Source organism: Neofelis nebulosa, chromosome 6 (genome assembly GCF_028018385.1).
Source record: "Neofelis nebulosa isolate mNeoNeb1 chromosome 6, mNeoNeb1.pri, whole genome shotgun sequence".
In the NCBI taxonomy this organism is placed as follows: domain Eukaryota; kingdom Metazoa; phylum Chordata; class Mammalia; order Carnivora; family Felidae; genus Neofelis; species Neofelis nebulosa.
This window is the reverse complement of record NC_080787.1, coordinates 153,163,908-153,179,080: the sequence shown is the minus strand read 5'-3', so window position 1 is coordinate 153,179,080 and position 15,173 is coordinate 153,163,908. Positions and strand designations below refer to the sequence as shown.

The window sequence follows — 15,173 nt, the reverse complement described above, 5'->3', positions numbered from 1 at the left end:
CCAAGGTGATCTCCAGTTACGGGCTGAAAGAGAGGAAGAGGGCCGGGTGGGGAGGGGACCAGCCTTTAGACATCAGTCTTCATCCGTGTACCCTCTGTCCTGCGTCACAAAGCACGTGGTGTCGGGAGGAATGGTGCGGCCTGGCCGCCGGTCCCCCTGCCTGCTTTCACTCCCCCGTCTGTCCAGCAGATACGTGTTTTGCGTGTACCAGGCACTGGGTGGGCTGGTTTGCAAGACAGACGCAACTCTGCCCTCGTTGAGTCTGTAGTCCAGGGGGAATGAAAGCATTCATCCCATGATCGCACAGACGCCTAAGTATTCCCATCTGAGTAATTCCTCTCGCATCGAGAGCGTCTCCTGGGGGCCTGGCTGACGTGGGGGTTCATGGAAGGCACCCCTGGAGGACTGGTGTTGGTTGGAGGAGGAGTGTAATCTCGGCGAAAGAGAGCAGGGGAGGCAATGTGCCCCGGGCGGGCGGGGTAACTGGGGGTGGGGGCCCGAGCCAGTGAGGAGCTGAGGTCAGAGGTCAGTTCTGTAGAATTTTGTTCGCAGGAAGGAAAGGCGTTCAAGGCATTGATCTGGAAATAGGCCTGAGATTTGTGTCAAAACACCGCGAGTGTTTGGGACGCCCGGGGGGCTCAGTCGGTCGAGCGTCCGACTTCAGCTCAGGTCATGATGTCCAGGTTCATGAGTTCGAGCCCCCCGCGTCGGGCTCTGTGCTGACAGCTCGGAGCCTGGAGCCTGCTTCGGATTCTGTGTCCCCCCCGTCTCTCAAAAATAAATAAAAAAGAGAGAGACAGGAAAGAAGAAACACCGTGAGTGTTTCTCTGCCCACATCAGCTTCCGTACACGAGAGCAGTGTTTTCCATCTCGGAGGCCACACTGTCAGTTCCCGGGTTAAGGGATTGATCACCAGCTTAAGGGCTTGTGTGAAACCTGGGTCTCTGATCGGGAGAGCGCCTCTCAACTTGTTAGTCTTCAAGGCTGTGCTGGTTCCTCATGACCTTTTCATTCTCCCATAAAACAGGTAGAGTTCGTTTGTCAAGTTGCACCAAATAACCCCAGTTCTCATCAGAATCCAGTTAGATTATTAATCAATGTGGAGAGAATTTCCCTTCTCGGAATTTGGAGGATACTTTTATCTTTGTGGGGTTTTTTTTTTCCCCTTGAGCATTGGTTGTCTCTCCATTTCCTGTGTTCTTTAATATTATTCAATAGTTTTATAATTAAATATTTCATGATAATTATTATAGTTGTATCTTAAATAGTATCATTTGAGAGCTGCATTTTCTTAAAGATTTTTTTTAATGTCTATATTTATTTTTGAGACAGAGAGAGACAGAGCATGAACAGGGGAAGGGCAGAGAGAGAGAGAGAGGGAGGAGAGCACAAGTCAGGGAGGGGCAGAGAGAGAGAGAGAGAGAGAGAGAGAGAGAGAGAGAGAGGGAGAGAGGGAGAGAGAGAATCCCAAGCAGGCACTGCGCTGTCAGCAGAGTCCAATGTGGGACTCGAACCCACAAACCATGAGATCATGACCTGAGCCAAAGTCAAGAGCCAAAGGCTCAACTGACTGAGCCATGCAGGCGCCCTTCTTTCTAGAAAGATTTTTTAAGTGCTGGATCAATTTGTTAAGTAATTATAAAACCTGTAAGATTTTTAATTTTCCCTGAGTCACTTTTCTTACATTATCTTTTCCTAGGATTGGTGCATCTCACCCACAGCTTCAAATTCAAAGCGCTAAAGTTGTTTATTATCGACTCTGAGAATCCCATTCATTTCTGCTGTCCCTGGAGCTGGGCCCTTTCTTTTCCTAAGTATTTGTGCTGCGTCCTTTTCAGTTGATTATTCTTACCCACATGTATCACTCCATTGAGTTTTTCAAAATACACTTTTGAATTTATTTGTCTTCTTTACTGTATCTTTTTTCTCTCATGAATTCTGATTTTCATTTTCAGTATTTTCTTTCTTCTGCTTTCCTTGAGTTTATTCTCCTGGGGCTTTTCCCCCTTATTCCATAAGTTATATGCTTAATGCATTAATTTTTAGACTTCTTTCTAACAGAAGCATTGGATGCTGTAAACATCTCTCTGAATTTTAACCCGATAGCATCCCACAGAGATTGACAAGCAGCATTTCTTTAAATCTCTCAAATCCAAATAATCTCCAGTTTTTACTATGATTTGTACATTATTAAATATTTACTTATCAATAATATTGAGTAATTTATATTATATAAGCGATTAGACTATATTTTTAAGATTTCCAATCATGTGGGGGTGTTAAATGATAGAGTAAAAAATGATCTTTATGGTGCAGTAAGAAAAATCAATCTGTATGGTAACAACTACTTAGGAGATTATTTTTTTAGATAGTTTACTGATCTGTGCTTTGCAGCTTAGATTCCAAGATGGTCAATTTTTTTTAACTATCCCACGTGTACTTGGAGAACATGCCCGGTCTGGAGTGGTTGGATGTTGAGCACTATATATGTTCCTTAGGTCAGCTTTCCCAAATGTGTTATTTAATTATTCTAATGCGTGCTGAATTTTGTTTTTCTGTGTGATCTATCCTGTATTGAGAGCTATGTTAAGACATGACAATGGATTGGTCACATGACAATGGATTGGTCAGTTTCTCCTCTTAGTTCTGTCCATTTGGGGTTAGTGTATTTTGAAAGTGTATTATTTGGTGCATGCAGGTTTAGGGTTATTGAATCTTCCTGGTGAATTGAATGTTCTTCAATATATGGTGATACTGTATCTTCAGATGTTTGTTGTGTATTTCGTATGGGGCTAATGTTGTTTTACCAGCTCTCATTTCATTAGTATTTGCATGGTCTGTCTTCTGTCATTCTTTCATTTGAACCTTTCTATGTCTGTTGTTTTAGACGTGTCTCTATAGCTACATTTGGTTTAAACCGGTGTAGCGCTCTTTGTCTTTTCCCTGAGAGTGTAGCCCGTTAATGTTGATTGTAATTTTTTATATATTTTGATTTATTTCTACCCTTTCAGTTTGTGTAAGGTTTAGTTTGATTTTGCCTTACTTGCAGCAAATTAGCCTGCTACTGTTTGGGGGAAGGAGACATAAGCTTCAAGGATCAGAAAGAAGGGACTTCGTGGTGCAAGGAGCAGACAGTGGCACGAAAACCGTATTGGCACTGGGTTCCTTTGCCCCCAAGTTCCATTGGGCCATCTTAGGCTGGAGGGCGGATGGATCCCGTGCTCACTGTCAAACCGCATCACTGCCAGAAACACAGAGTTTGAGGGGCCTGGTATTTTGTAACGAGTGGTAGCAAGACTGCTCTTTGTCTTGGAGAGAAACATGACTTCATCCCTCAAGGATGCCTGCTCCCAGAACAATCCTGAGCGCTGGCCTGGGTTAGGACTGGGCAGTGCCTTATGTTTTTCCCATACTCAGCAAGAATGAATCAAGAAAGCAGAGACATTCAGGGCCCATGGTGGCCGCACCCTCAGCATGACGTTGGAAGATGTTCACGCTCGTTCCCGTCCCGCCGTCTATGCTACTTTTTAAATCAAGACGTCGTTTATAACTTACATCAAGGTATACATGCACAAATTGTGCAACGCTTTGATTCTTTATGCGTTCATAAGTGTTTTGTTCTACCCATAAGTTTCATTGTTGGATTTCTCAGCCGGTTTACCTGGAAGTGACTTTATCTTGCCCTTATTCTGGAAAGGTATTTTGCAAGGCAGAGGCTTTGAAGTCAAGATGGTTTCCCTCAGCGCTGTTTACTTACTATTCCACTCTCCCGTGGCTTCCAATAGTGTCATTGAGATGTCAGTCGACGCTCTAATTGACATTCCTATATAGAAAACCTGTCTCTCCTTATGGTTGCTTTGAAGAAGCATTCTGTGGATTTAATATGTATTTAGGTATGGATTTCTTTTTATCTAATCCTCCTTGGGATGTGGGGAGGCTTCATAAATACGAAGATTGGTGTATTCTATCAACTCCAAAAGCTTCTCAGCCATCGGCTCACCTCTTTGAATAACATGTATCTGGGTTTCTTTCTCAGAGTACGACTCAGAGGCACTCTGGATTTTTCTCCTTCTGTCTTCCCCATCTCTTAAACTGGCCTTCGTAGTTCTTGTCTTCTTGACTTTCCAGTTTGCACATTGTCACTTATCATCAGATCTAACTTTTCCTTTATTAACTGTTTCTTGGACGTGGTCTAAACCACTGTTTATCTGTTAAGCTTTTAATTTAAATCATTGTAGTTTAATTTTTTAAAGTAGCCTTCACACCCAATACGGGGCTTGAACCTACAACCCTGAGCTCAAGACCTGAGCTGAGACAAGGGTCAGACACCCAGCTGACCGAACTGCCCAGGCACCCTCAGTTTAATTTTTTTAAGTTCTACTTATGTTAACAAATCTGCTTGATTGTTTTATAATCTCTAGTTCCCTTGTTAATACTTTCAGTCTTCTTTTTTGTTTTTCAAACATATTTAATGTATTTTATATCATTTACACAAAAATTTCAACCTCTCCGCCTTTGCACGTCTGATTCCGCGGCTCATCATCTCCGCTGCCTCTTGCTTGTGGTAGCTATTTCCTCGCATATTTATGATCGCAAATCGGGTCCCTTGGAAGGTTTTCTGTTTGAGCTTTGAGACACGCTTAAAGTAGTTCCTCCAGAGTCCTTATATTTGCTTCTGCCTGGTCCTTGGGATGCTACAGTCTGGGACCATTAAAAAGTAAACTTTTGGCTTGGAGTTTTTCAAGCTGGTAGTACATGTGGATTTTGTTCTGGAACTAAGTGAGCTGCAGGAGGCTGGCCTTCGCTTCTTACAGTGCTCACGCCTGAATACGCAGGTCCCCTCCCAGCCGTCCCCCTACAGTCTGCTCTGTGGGGACCCTGACTTTCAGCAGAGTGGCTCAGACCTGACCTCCCACCCCGCACGGCCCCAAGCTCTCTCCAGTCCTGTTCTCCAGACCCTGCTGAGACTCGGGTCTGGGTTACAGGGATTGACATCCACCTCCGGGACAAACGTTGCTTCCTCTTAGGGAATATCTTCTGAGCCTCAATTTCTGCTTACATTTGTGTTCCCCTACGTACTATTGGATCAGCCATGCTTTAAAAAAAAGAGGATTTTTCTTCTTGTTCTAGCCAACATCTTTGTGTCTCAGGAAGGCTCCCTCTGCATACGTAACCTGTGCTACTAGGAAGAATGGCACGCCACCTCCCCAGCCGCCCCCTTGCCACCTCCCCAGCCTCCGCCAGAGGCTCCCTGATGAGGAAGGTGAATTCCAGGCACTAGGGGCCTTAAGCCTTGTGGCTTCTAGTGTCGCCGAGAATTTCTCGTATGTGTGCATCTGGTTCCCATCTCCGATATAGGTGTTTGGTGTTTGGGATGCCATGGATGTCTATGAAATATTGTTTAAAAGATGAGCATTTCTCGCTAAGAAAAACTTCTGGCAAGATTTGACATTCTCCTTTGTACCCATTCCAGGTCTTGAGGGACTTTTCTATTTTGAGGATTTTTTTTTTCCTTTTTAAGTTACAGAAATCCTTCCTGCTATAGTTTTCACCTGTTTCCTCTTTCCTGTTGACTCCCTTCCTCTTGCAATTCCTCTGTAACTTGGGCATCGGCTCGGGCTGACAAGAAAAAGCCCCCGTGCCTCTATTCACAGTCGCGTTTTCTCACATGCCGTTAGACCAAACGCTGTGTTCACTGGTGAGCCTGTTCACCGGCTGTCTCCATCACAGAGGGTCGCTGGGACTTCTGTCTGGGGATGACAAGCGTGCCTTAATCTCCGTGGGCAGCATAACAAAGCACAGCGGACCGGAGGGCCGCAAAGAGCAGGCATTGATTGCCCCACACTTCTGGAAGCCAGAAGCCGGAGACGGAGATCGAGGTGCGTCGAGGGTCAGGCTCCCCTGACTCCTGGAGGGGAGTTCTCCAGCAACCCAGTTTTCTTTTTTTCTTTTTTTTTTTAAATTTTTTTTTTCAACGTTTTTTATTTATTTTTGGGACAGAGAGAGACAGAGCATGAACGGGGGAGGGGCAGAGAGAGAGGGAGGCACAGAAGCGGAAACAGGCTCCAGGCTCTGAGCCATCAGCCCAGAGCCTGACGCGGGGCTCGAACTCACGGACCGCGAGATCGTGACCTGGCTGAAGTCGGACGCTTAACCGACTGCGCCACCCAGGCGCCCCCCCAGTTTTCAAATAAGGTCACATTCTAGGGGCCTGGGAGTTGGCACTTCAACATGTTGTCTTAGAAAGGCCCACAGTTCAACCCGTAAGAAACCAACATGTAAACACTAGGAAGGTCAACCCCAGGGTTTCTGCTGGTGCTGTCACCCCCCCAGTGAAGAATGCCCCTTTCGCCCCTCCCCCACGTAAAATACCGACCATTAGAAAAGACCAAGCACGTTACAGCATCTACACGAAATGTTTTCCAACTGCTTTTCTCGGCCACATGCTTGGGTCCCTTCCGCTGTTTTGTGTAACAAGCCTCACTTTGGTGTCCCTGTGCTGTCTCATGAGTAAGCTGACCTTTAAGAGGAAAGCTAGATACTCTGCACCAAAAGCACAGCCATAAGGAGGCCCAGGGAGGCCAGCAGACTTCTGTCTGTGCGATGCTGTGTCCACAGGACTCTGGCCTCGTGCCACGTCTTGACCAAGTGTAATCATCTAGGGAAATGAGGGTCCTAGCCTGTCACCGTCTTGCTTGCCTCTCCCTTCTTTGATTTCTTTTGGTAAACACCTAGTAAAGTGCCTGAGATACTGCTGGGAACTCACTGATACGCAGACCTCGTGGGGACCCTTTTGTCTTATGTACGTTTAGACACTAGGTTTGGCGCCCTGAGCCTCATAAGATGGGATTCGTTGTGTCCATTCTGCGGATTTCATAAGTGTGTTATATAGATGAACAGTGATGTAGGCCCAGCTGTTGACAACCAGCACATCTCCGAAAATAGTCAACGTAAAACCCCTTAAACAAACGTGTGGAGGCCTGAAGATTGTAGCCGCCCTGAGTATCTCCGAGTTGGTGGGCGGGGTGGGCAGAGAAGCCAGGAGTCATCATCTGGTGCCGTAAGTAACATGGGGAGCCCCGGGGAAGACTCCCTAACACCGCCTGCAGCGTCGGGGGGTTTGGGGAGACTTCCCGGCAGCGACCCAGCCCTGCGCCGTGAAGTGGGAGAGGGGTGCAGCCAGTGGGTGGAGGCGGGCAGGCAGGAAGGGTGTCCCGGGCAGTGACCATAGCACGTGCGGTGTCGGGGACACGGGGAGCTCGTGCTCATGGGGCGTGTCGGCGTGGCCCAGCCCGAGTTCTGGGGCAGGGAAGGTGGGGGACAGTGGCAGGGCAGAGGGAGCAGTGACCAAGAAGAGCGTGGCCGTGCAGCTCTGGAGTCTGTCCTTCTTCTGGAAGAGCTGGGGACCTGTGGTGCATGGGGGTAACTTGACCCGCTTTGCTCCTAGAAAGATCATTTTAGTAGCAGGATTGCAGATGGGCCGTGATGAATGGGACCCGGCCTGAGATTACTGCATTCTGGCAGGAACCAATGAGGGCCCAAGCCACGTGACCGATAGCAAGGGCTGGAGGGGAGGCGGGGGGAGGAGTGAAAGATACTGAGAACGTCTCGCCAACATGTCTCTGCACGTTAGAATTTGGGAATAAGGAGGCACAGAAGTGAGTGTCATTCTTGCCTCCTGGTTTGGGCAACAGGGTGCACGGGGCACTTACAGAAGACGATACGGTTCAACAGGCAGCTTTCAGATGGAAATTCTAGAAGTGGGGGTCTGCTTCCTTCCCAGTCACCATCGCTAGTTTTCTGTGTGACATTCATCAGCGCCCTGGACTCACTCCATCATCCATCACCGCCCCCCCCCCCCCCCCCCCGCCGCTGTGACACACAGGTGTCTCCAAACACTGCCAGACGTCCCCTTGGGGGACAAAGCCTGATGCAGTTGAGGACCCTGTTCTAGAGGCTCAGGGTTTCAGGAGAGGAACAGCTCACAGAAACACGACTCAGGTGTTCGATGTCTGATACGCGTTCCACGGAGCAGCCCTTCCCACGGCCAGTCAGCTCTGTGACACGGAGCACGTGTGCGAGCGTGTGTGACATGTGTCCAGCCCTACGTCGGCACGTTCCCAGGAGTATCTTGTCCAGTTTTCTCTGCTGGGGCACTTTTAGACTCTCTTGAATTGTATTTTCATGTCTTCCTTTTATTTCCTTGAACGTATCCGATGTCATAATTTCACATCCCACATCCGATAAATCAGGGCACGTCTGATGCCACGGGCAGCTGTCTTCCTGGTCATGTGCTCGGTGGCCATGAGCTCGTGCTCCCTGGAGCTGCGTCTGAGGGAATTCTCGAAGGCTGGGTCTCATGGGGATTTCTCTAGAGGGCCTTGCTGTGTGTTTCTGCTGGGCACCTCAGGTGAGAACTAGCCAGGATCACTTGAGTCTGCGTTGCCGTTGTTGGGTGACCCAGAGAATGCATTCGGGCCAGGAGGGGCTGTGTGGGCACAGAGGCCCCAGGGGCTTGTTCTCGCCCTCCCCGTCCTGTGCCAGTGCTCTGTCGCAAGCCCTTGTCTGTAGGAGGAATTTCCGTCCACCTTGCCCTGAGTTCAGAGCCCTGCCCCACCCCGACCCCAGAGGGTGGCGTCTCTCCTCTGTGCCCCTCGCTGCTATAAACGGATCGTCAGGGTAGCAAACGTGGATGTCATTCTTGACTCCTCTCCCCCCTCACTCATCACATCCAGTTGTAACTGGTTTGTCGAACAGACTTGGCTTGTGATCGGATCAAAACACACCTTCCGATGCTCGTCCAAGTGAACCACAGGGAGACCCCGTCAATTTGCACAGCTTTTGCTTCCCACTCCCGGATAATAGACAACCGTGTTTGCTCTAAGTGTTAAATACTTGATTAAGAAATGAGTATTTCCAGTCCTAAGGACTGGCCACACTCGGGTCTCTTTGCCTGGCTGGAACCTGCTGTGTCCCCTCCCGGGTCAGATCGGGAGGGCAGGGGATAAGGGAGAGGACACACATACTTACACTGCTCTGCGCCCAGCTGGGCTCTCGCTGACCCTTCCTCTCAGGGAGAGCTGTCCTGTCTTCTTCGGGGGGTATTGTGCCTGGAGGCCCCCCACCCCGCCTGTTCACACTTACAGGACAGAGGCCTCTCTCTCTGAAAGTTACCTGGAATTCTTTCTTCAGCCCTGGGCCCGCTGCCACACCACTTCTGCTCCAGAAAGGTCTCTGAGACCCCCACACTGGCTCCTTTCCCACGTGGCCATGCCTGATCTGTAAGACATTTTCTCGCATCCTTCCCCCTACAAGCCCTGTGAACACAGGCCCTCTAAACGGCCTCTAAACGGCCCCACCCGAGCCGCCCGGAGCAGGGGCCACCCCATGCCTCTCTCGATCCCAGGCCTGAGCTGCGGTATCCCCAGCAGATCACAGCTGTCACCGTGGGGCTTGAAGCAAAGGAGCTGCCATCCCCCCACCCGGTCCTCTGGGTGGAAGGGAAGGAGGGGTATGACAGCACAGACTTTGCCAAAGTTACCTTCCTTCCAGAACCCTCTCTCCTTCCTGTCCAGGGTCTGTTCTGTCCTCAAGGAAGGCGGAGCTCCAGGGTCGAGCAGACCTTACTTGTTGTCTCGAAATTCTGAAACATCATACCTCATGTGTCTTGGGGACTTGGTAGGAACTTTAATTTTCATGACTCAGTCATGAAACCCTGTTCGTTGTAACTTGTCGATAACCCTGTTCTTCCGCAAGCCGGGACCCCACTCCCTCTGTTTGCCCGGGACATGGCTCCTCATCCTTAGAGGTGACCCCAGATGCCACCACCGCCTCCGTGGCTTCTCCAGCTAGGGTTGACTTCTCATTTATCTCTGCTCCCGCGTCTCCTTACGCCTTTCTTTCTCCTTACATCAAACCCGCATCATGTGTGTTCGCTCACCTTCTCTTCCTCGTGGCTGCGAACTTGTGCGGGCCACTAGCGACAGCCCTTTTTGTATTCCTGAGGCTGCTCACGGTATCGAGCACTGTGAGGTGTTCCGCAGTCCCCTGGGGAACTGAGGTGAATGCACGTGGCCAATCCGGCGTTCTCTTGGAAGCAACAACCACGCACCATTCAGTCCCAGGCTTCCGTGTTTAAGTCAGGGGAAAACTTAAGATAACCACGGCGGGGTGGGGGGTGCCGATCAGCTTTGTCTTCTCTTCAAGCTTCCCCCTCCCCACCATCTGGGCATGAGCCTTTATTAAGCTCACCCTTCCCCCTAGTATTTGGGGGGGGTGGGGGATCATTTAGGCCCGGGTTAAGGAGGACCCTGACCTCCTATAGATTTGGTGGTCTGGAGGTATTCATTGTATTCATGGAAATGGTGGTAAATGTGGTAAACGATTTCTAGAGATTACTTTTTAAATGTGCATTTACTTATTTTGAGAGAGAAAGCACGCACAAGCAGGGGATGAACAGAGAGGGAGATAGAGAGCAAGAGAGAGCAAGCACGAGCAGGGGAGGGGCATAGGGAGGAAGAGAGAATCCCAAGCAGGCCCCATGCTCCACGCAGAGCCCGACTCTGGGCTTGATCTCACCACCATGAGCTCGTGACCTGAGCTGAATCCAAGGAGTTGGACGCTTAACCGACTGAGCCACCCAGGCACCCCTTTAGGGATTTTGATGCACTTGTTTTACCTGGATAAAGACACAGGCAAACAAATATTCTAGCAATGAAATCATGTCTATAATTGAACATAGGAAGGCGTTTTATTTTTTTCTTCTGTGACGTCCAAGTTCACTAGAACTGTTTGCACTCAAGTGTAGGGGGGATCATGAGCATCCCATGAGGCATTTCCTTTCCAATTCTGTCACACCAGGTCAAAATGCTCTTGTGGTAAAACACGGGCCTTGAGTTAGGCTGGCCCCGAGGCTTTTGTCCTCGCCAAGCAAGGAAGTGGCCATGTCCGCATCCTGACTGGTCAGCACAGAGCCCCACGCGGGGCTCGAACTAACCAACCCTGAGATCATGACCTGAGCTGAAGCTGCACAGAGCTCTGAGCTCAAAGATCTGAAACTGTCTATAGCTCTCTGATGAGCATTTCTTAAAAAAAAAAAAAAAAAAAAGTGTGTTCCCCTTTAGGGCAACCCCCCCACAGGCCCTACAGCCAGCAGCTGGCCTCTGAGAGCCCTGCCTCAGGACACTGGCTGTGCCGGGCCTAGTAAGTCATCCGTTTGAATAATTTTCTATATATGGAGTCGGAGGTCATGGAGAACGGATATGCCTTTGTTCTCCACGCACTGCCAAGGGAGGTTTCCCCAGAGCGCGTGCGGATCCGTTCATCCCCGGGGAGTGAGTCCCGGGCCTGCGGGGCCGAGGAGAGGTGCGGGGCGCACTGGGAACGCTCACGGAGCCCCTGGGATTTGGGGTTCAGTTTCCAGGCATGTTTGCTAATGAACAAAAGTTTTGTCCGGCGCAGAAGAGCATTATGCCCAAGTGTGTATGTGGCTGTTTTAAGGAAAGGAAACAGCGACACCCCCAAGCTAGAGAACAGCCCCGCAGGCCAGCGGAGCAGAACCGAGGGCAGGCGCCCGAGACGCCGGGCCCAGCACCGCCCGCCCGGGGCCCCGCCCGGTCCTCCGTCCGGTCCTCCGCCCGGCTCGCTAAGCAGGCACCGCCCAGGGCGCTGATTGGCGTTGTGGGCGGGGGGCGGGGCAGTGCGCCGGGAGTGCTCCCAGGGAGGAGGAAGAGGAGGCAGGGCAGGAGCGCGGGGGGGGGGGGGGAGAGCGGGGGGGGCGGGACGGTGGCCCTGATTGGTGGTAGTGGCGGGCCCAGAGCAGGGGCGGGGCTTCTCGGGACGGGTCCTCTCGAGGGCAGAGGAGGAGAAGGAGAAGGAGGGAGACCTTGGGGCTGCGGGCGCTGATTGGTGGCAGTGACGAGGGGCGGGGCAAGGAGACGGGCGCTGATTGGTGGCTGATGGAGGGCGAGGCGGTTTGGGGCGGGGCTGCGCGGGGCTGGTCCTCGCCAGGTGGAGAGGAGGAGGAGGAGGAGGAGGAGGAGGGAGCATCTGATTGGTCGTAGTGGCTGTGGGCGGGGCGGGGCGCGGCCGCCCACAGCTGGTTCTCACGGGCTGGTGGCTGCAGCAGCAGCAGCAGAAGGAGTAGGAGGGAGCATGTGCGGCGGCGGGCACTGATTGGCGGTAGTGGTTGTGGGCGGGGCGGGTTGGGGCTGGGCGGCGCGGGGCTGGCCCTCGCCAGGTGGTGGCAGCAGGAGGTGGAGAGGAGGAGAAGGAGGAGCAGGAAGCATCTGATTGGCCGTAGTGGCTGTGGGCGGGGCGGGGCCGCACAGGGCTGGTCCCCGCGGGGCGGTAGCAGCCTCGGCAGCGGCAGCAGCCGCAGGAGAAAGAGTAGGAGGGAGCATGTGGGGCGGCGGGCACTGATTGGCGGTAGTGGTTGTGGGCGGGGCGGGGCGGGGTGGGGCAGGGCTGCTGGGGGCTGGTCCTCGCGGGGAGGCAGCGGCAGCAGCAGCAGCGGCAGCAGCAGCAGCGGGAGGTGGAGGAGGAAGAGGAGGTGGAGCTGGAGGCCGCTGGGGCAGCGGGCACTGATTGGCGGTAGTGGCTGTGGGCGGGGCGGGCTGCCCGGGGCTGGTCCTCGCAGGCTGCAGGGGGAGGAGGAGGTGGGAGGAGGGAGCGCTGGAGCGCCGGCCGCCGTGGCCGGCTCGGCCTGCCCTTTGTGCCCGCAGCCCGCGCCCCGCGCCGATGGCCGCCGCGCCGGGCTCCCTGGCGGCGCGCACCCGCCCGCGGACCTGACCCCGCGCGCCTGGGATGCGCCGGGAATGCGCGTCCTCCGGGCCTGCGGCTCCTCCCGGCTGGGCGCGGGGCGATGGACCTGAGCATGAAGAAGTTCACCGTGCGACGGTTCTTCTCCGTGTACCTGCGCAAGAAGTCGCGCTCCAAGAGCTCCAGTCTAAGTCGACTCGAGGTAAATGCCGTCGCCTCTGTGCGCGCAGGTACCCGGGTCCCCGCCGCGCCCTGGAGGATGCTGCGGGTCTCAGAGCCATTCCGAGCCCTTTCTATTGTCACATGCACGGTACCCACAGTCCCATGTCTGGGAGTTAAAGTTTTTTGAGAGCTGGTCCGGATTTTCTAAAATCGAACGCTATTGTTGGGACTTAGTAATAACTGGACCGGTCCTCGGGCTCTCATCGGGGACGAAACTCTGCCCCTGTGGAATTTCTAACTCATTTTGTTCCCGGGTCTGCGCAGGATGCGGGTCAGTCACCGTGCCCACATAGGTGCTCCGGGTAAGGGGGGCGTTGGGATCCGTGCGGCTGGGCTGTCGCTCCCCCGAGGTCCAAAGTACAGAACCTCCCCGGCGCTCCCCTAGGCTGTGGGTCGGGGTGGATCGGGTTTATGGTACGGTGGCCCACAGCCACACAAGTGCTCCCGTAGCGGGCAGATGTTCTGTACTCGAAATCCGTGTAGCGTTGACCATATGTATATGTATACATATATAAAGGTAGCAATAGTATCCCCTCCCGCCAGTCTGAAACGATGCTCAGTAGTGAAGTGCCTGATGCAATATCCCTGCAGCTCCGGGTTTGATATAGATTCGACCTGAAACCCAGAGGACCCTGAAAATTAATGTCCTTTTCTCCTGTCCCTCATCTTGTCATCTTTGGGTTTCCAAAGTCATCTGTGGACAGTTCTCTGATGTGGTTTTTATTTCAGCAACCAGACCTTCTTCTCCTCATCCCAGTGTTCCGATTACATCGTTCAATCTATAGATGACCAAATGGTGGAACCCTGTTTAAGTAAAACAGACATTGTGATGTTGGGGGGAGGGGCTGGCGACAGAAGCTAGCGTTTCCCTTCGACATTGCCCTGGCCTTTGCCACACGGCTGGCGCCCATCTCCGTTTTTGTTTGTTTCTTCTAATGAAGTCGAATCAGTTGGAACAATGTCACATTTTTCATGTTGGCCTTCTTTGTCCAGCTGCCATGATACGGATCCGGGTGTGGGTTGTTACAATTAAGAGATCTTTAAGCAAAGCTCAGGGTTAGATATGAATGCAACAGGGAATTACTTGTATAAAAAGTTTCCTTTGCGGTATCACCGAGTCAGAATTGGACTAGATGGGAGTCTTTGTGGCTGGGCTCTGAGGGTAAAACAGATTTTTCAAACAAGTACAACTGTTAATCAAATAATGGAGGAGGGCTTGCCTTAAACCTCACATTGACAGAAATTAAACATATGTTCATCGAGATAAATCACTTTGCTGGATCTCAGGCACTTTAAAAAGCTAAAGCTGATAAGAATAGAAACTCAGAACAGTATTTACCTTTATGCCTGATAAGTTTTTATTCATCAAATGCCAAGTTCATTATACAGCTCCTTGTCTCCTTCCGCTTCTTGTCCTTGCCTCGGGGAGGCACACGGGTGAGCCAACTCCCAGGGCTGTTCGGGAAGAAAGGCAACAGATACCAGGCTGAACTAGTGGAGGGTCAGCGATCCTGTACAGCATGATATACACAACCTCCCGTGTCATGGCTCAGCAAAGAGAACCAGGGTTTGAAAGTACCTCAAAAAAAGAATATAATGGGCGCCTGGGATGGCTCAGTGGTTGAGCGTCCGACTTTGGCTCAGGTCATGATCTCATCGTTCGTGGGTTCGAGCCCCATATCAGGCTCTGCTGACAGCTCAGAGCCTGGAGCCTGCTTCGGATTCTGTGCCTCCCTCTCTCTCTGCCCCTCCCCCACTTGTGCGCGCGCGCTCTCTCTCTCTCAAAAATGAATAAACATTAAAAAAAATTTAAAAGACATGGTGAGAAACCAAGAGGGGGATATAAATGAGGTTTCTTCAATGTGAAAATAAAATTTCTAAAAATAATAGGGGCGCCTGGGTGGCGCAGTCGGTTAAGCGTCCGACTTCAGCCAGGTCACGATCTCGCGGTCCGTGAGTTCGAGCCCCGCGTCAGGCTCTGGGCTGATGGCTCGGAGCCTGGAGCCTGTTTCCGATTCTGTGTCTCCCTCTCTCTCTGCCCCTCTCCCGCCCATTCATGCTCTGTCTCTCTCTGTCCCAAAAATAAATAAAAAACATTAAAAAAAAAAAATTTAAAAAAAAAATTTCTAAAAATAATAAATACACCATCGGCTACGTACGTCCACTGACTAGAAAGGGATGTGATTGATCTA

At 51.6% G+C, this 15,173-nt stretch overlaps 1 protein-coding gene across 6 annotated transcripts in view; it reads left to right on the top strand.

Annotated features, from left to right (window-relative positions):
• RPS6KA2 (ribosomal protein S6 kinase A2) overlaps positions 1-15,173 on the top strand; it is a 354,515-nt gene that overhangs the window by 170,852 nt on the left and 168,490 nt on the right. Inside the window, exon 1 of one of the 6 annotated variants that reach the window (XM_058735872.1) lies at positions 12,527-12,961. The exons of the other annotated variants lie outside the window; for them this stretch is intronic. Within the exon in view, the coding sequence (XP_058591855.1) occupies positions 12,863-12,961 (99 nt within the window). The 5' untranslated portion in view covers positions 12,527-12,862. Of the gene's footprint in view, positions 1-12,526; positions 12,962-15,173 lie in introns of those variants that run through there. 6 annotated transcript variants of the gene reach the window in all.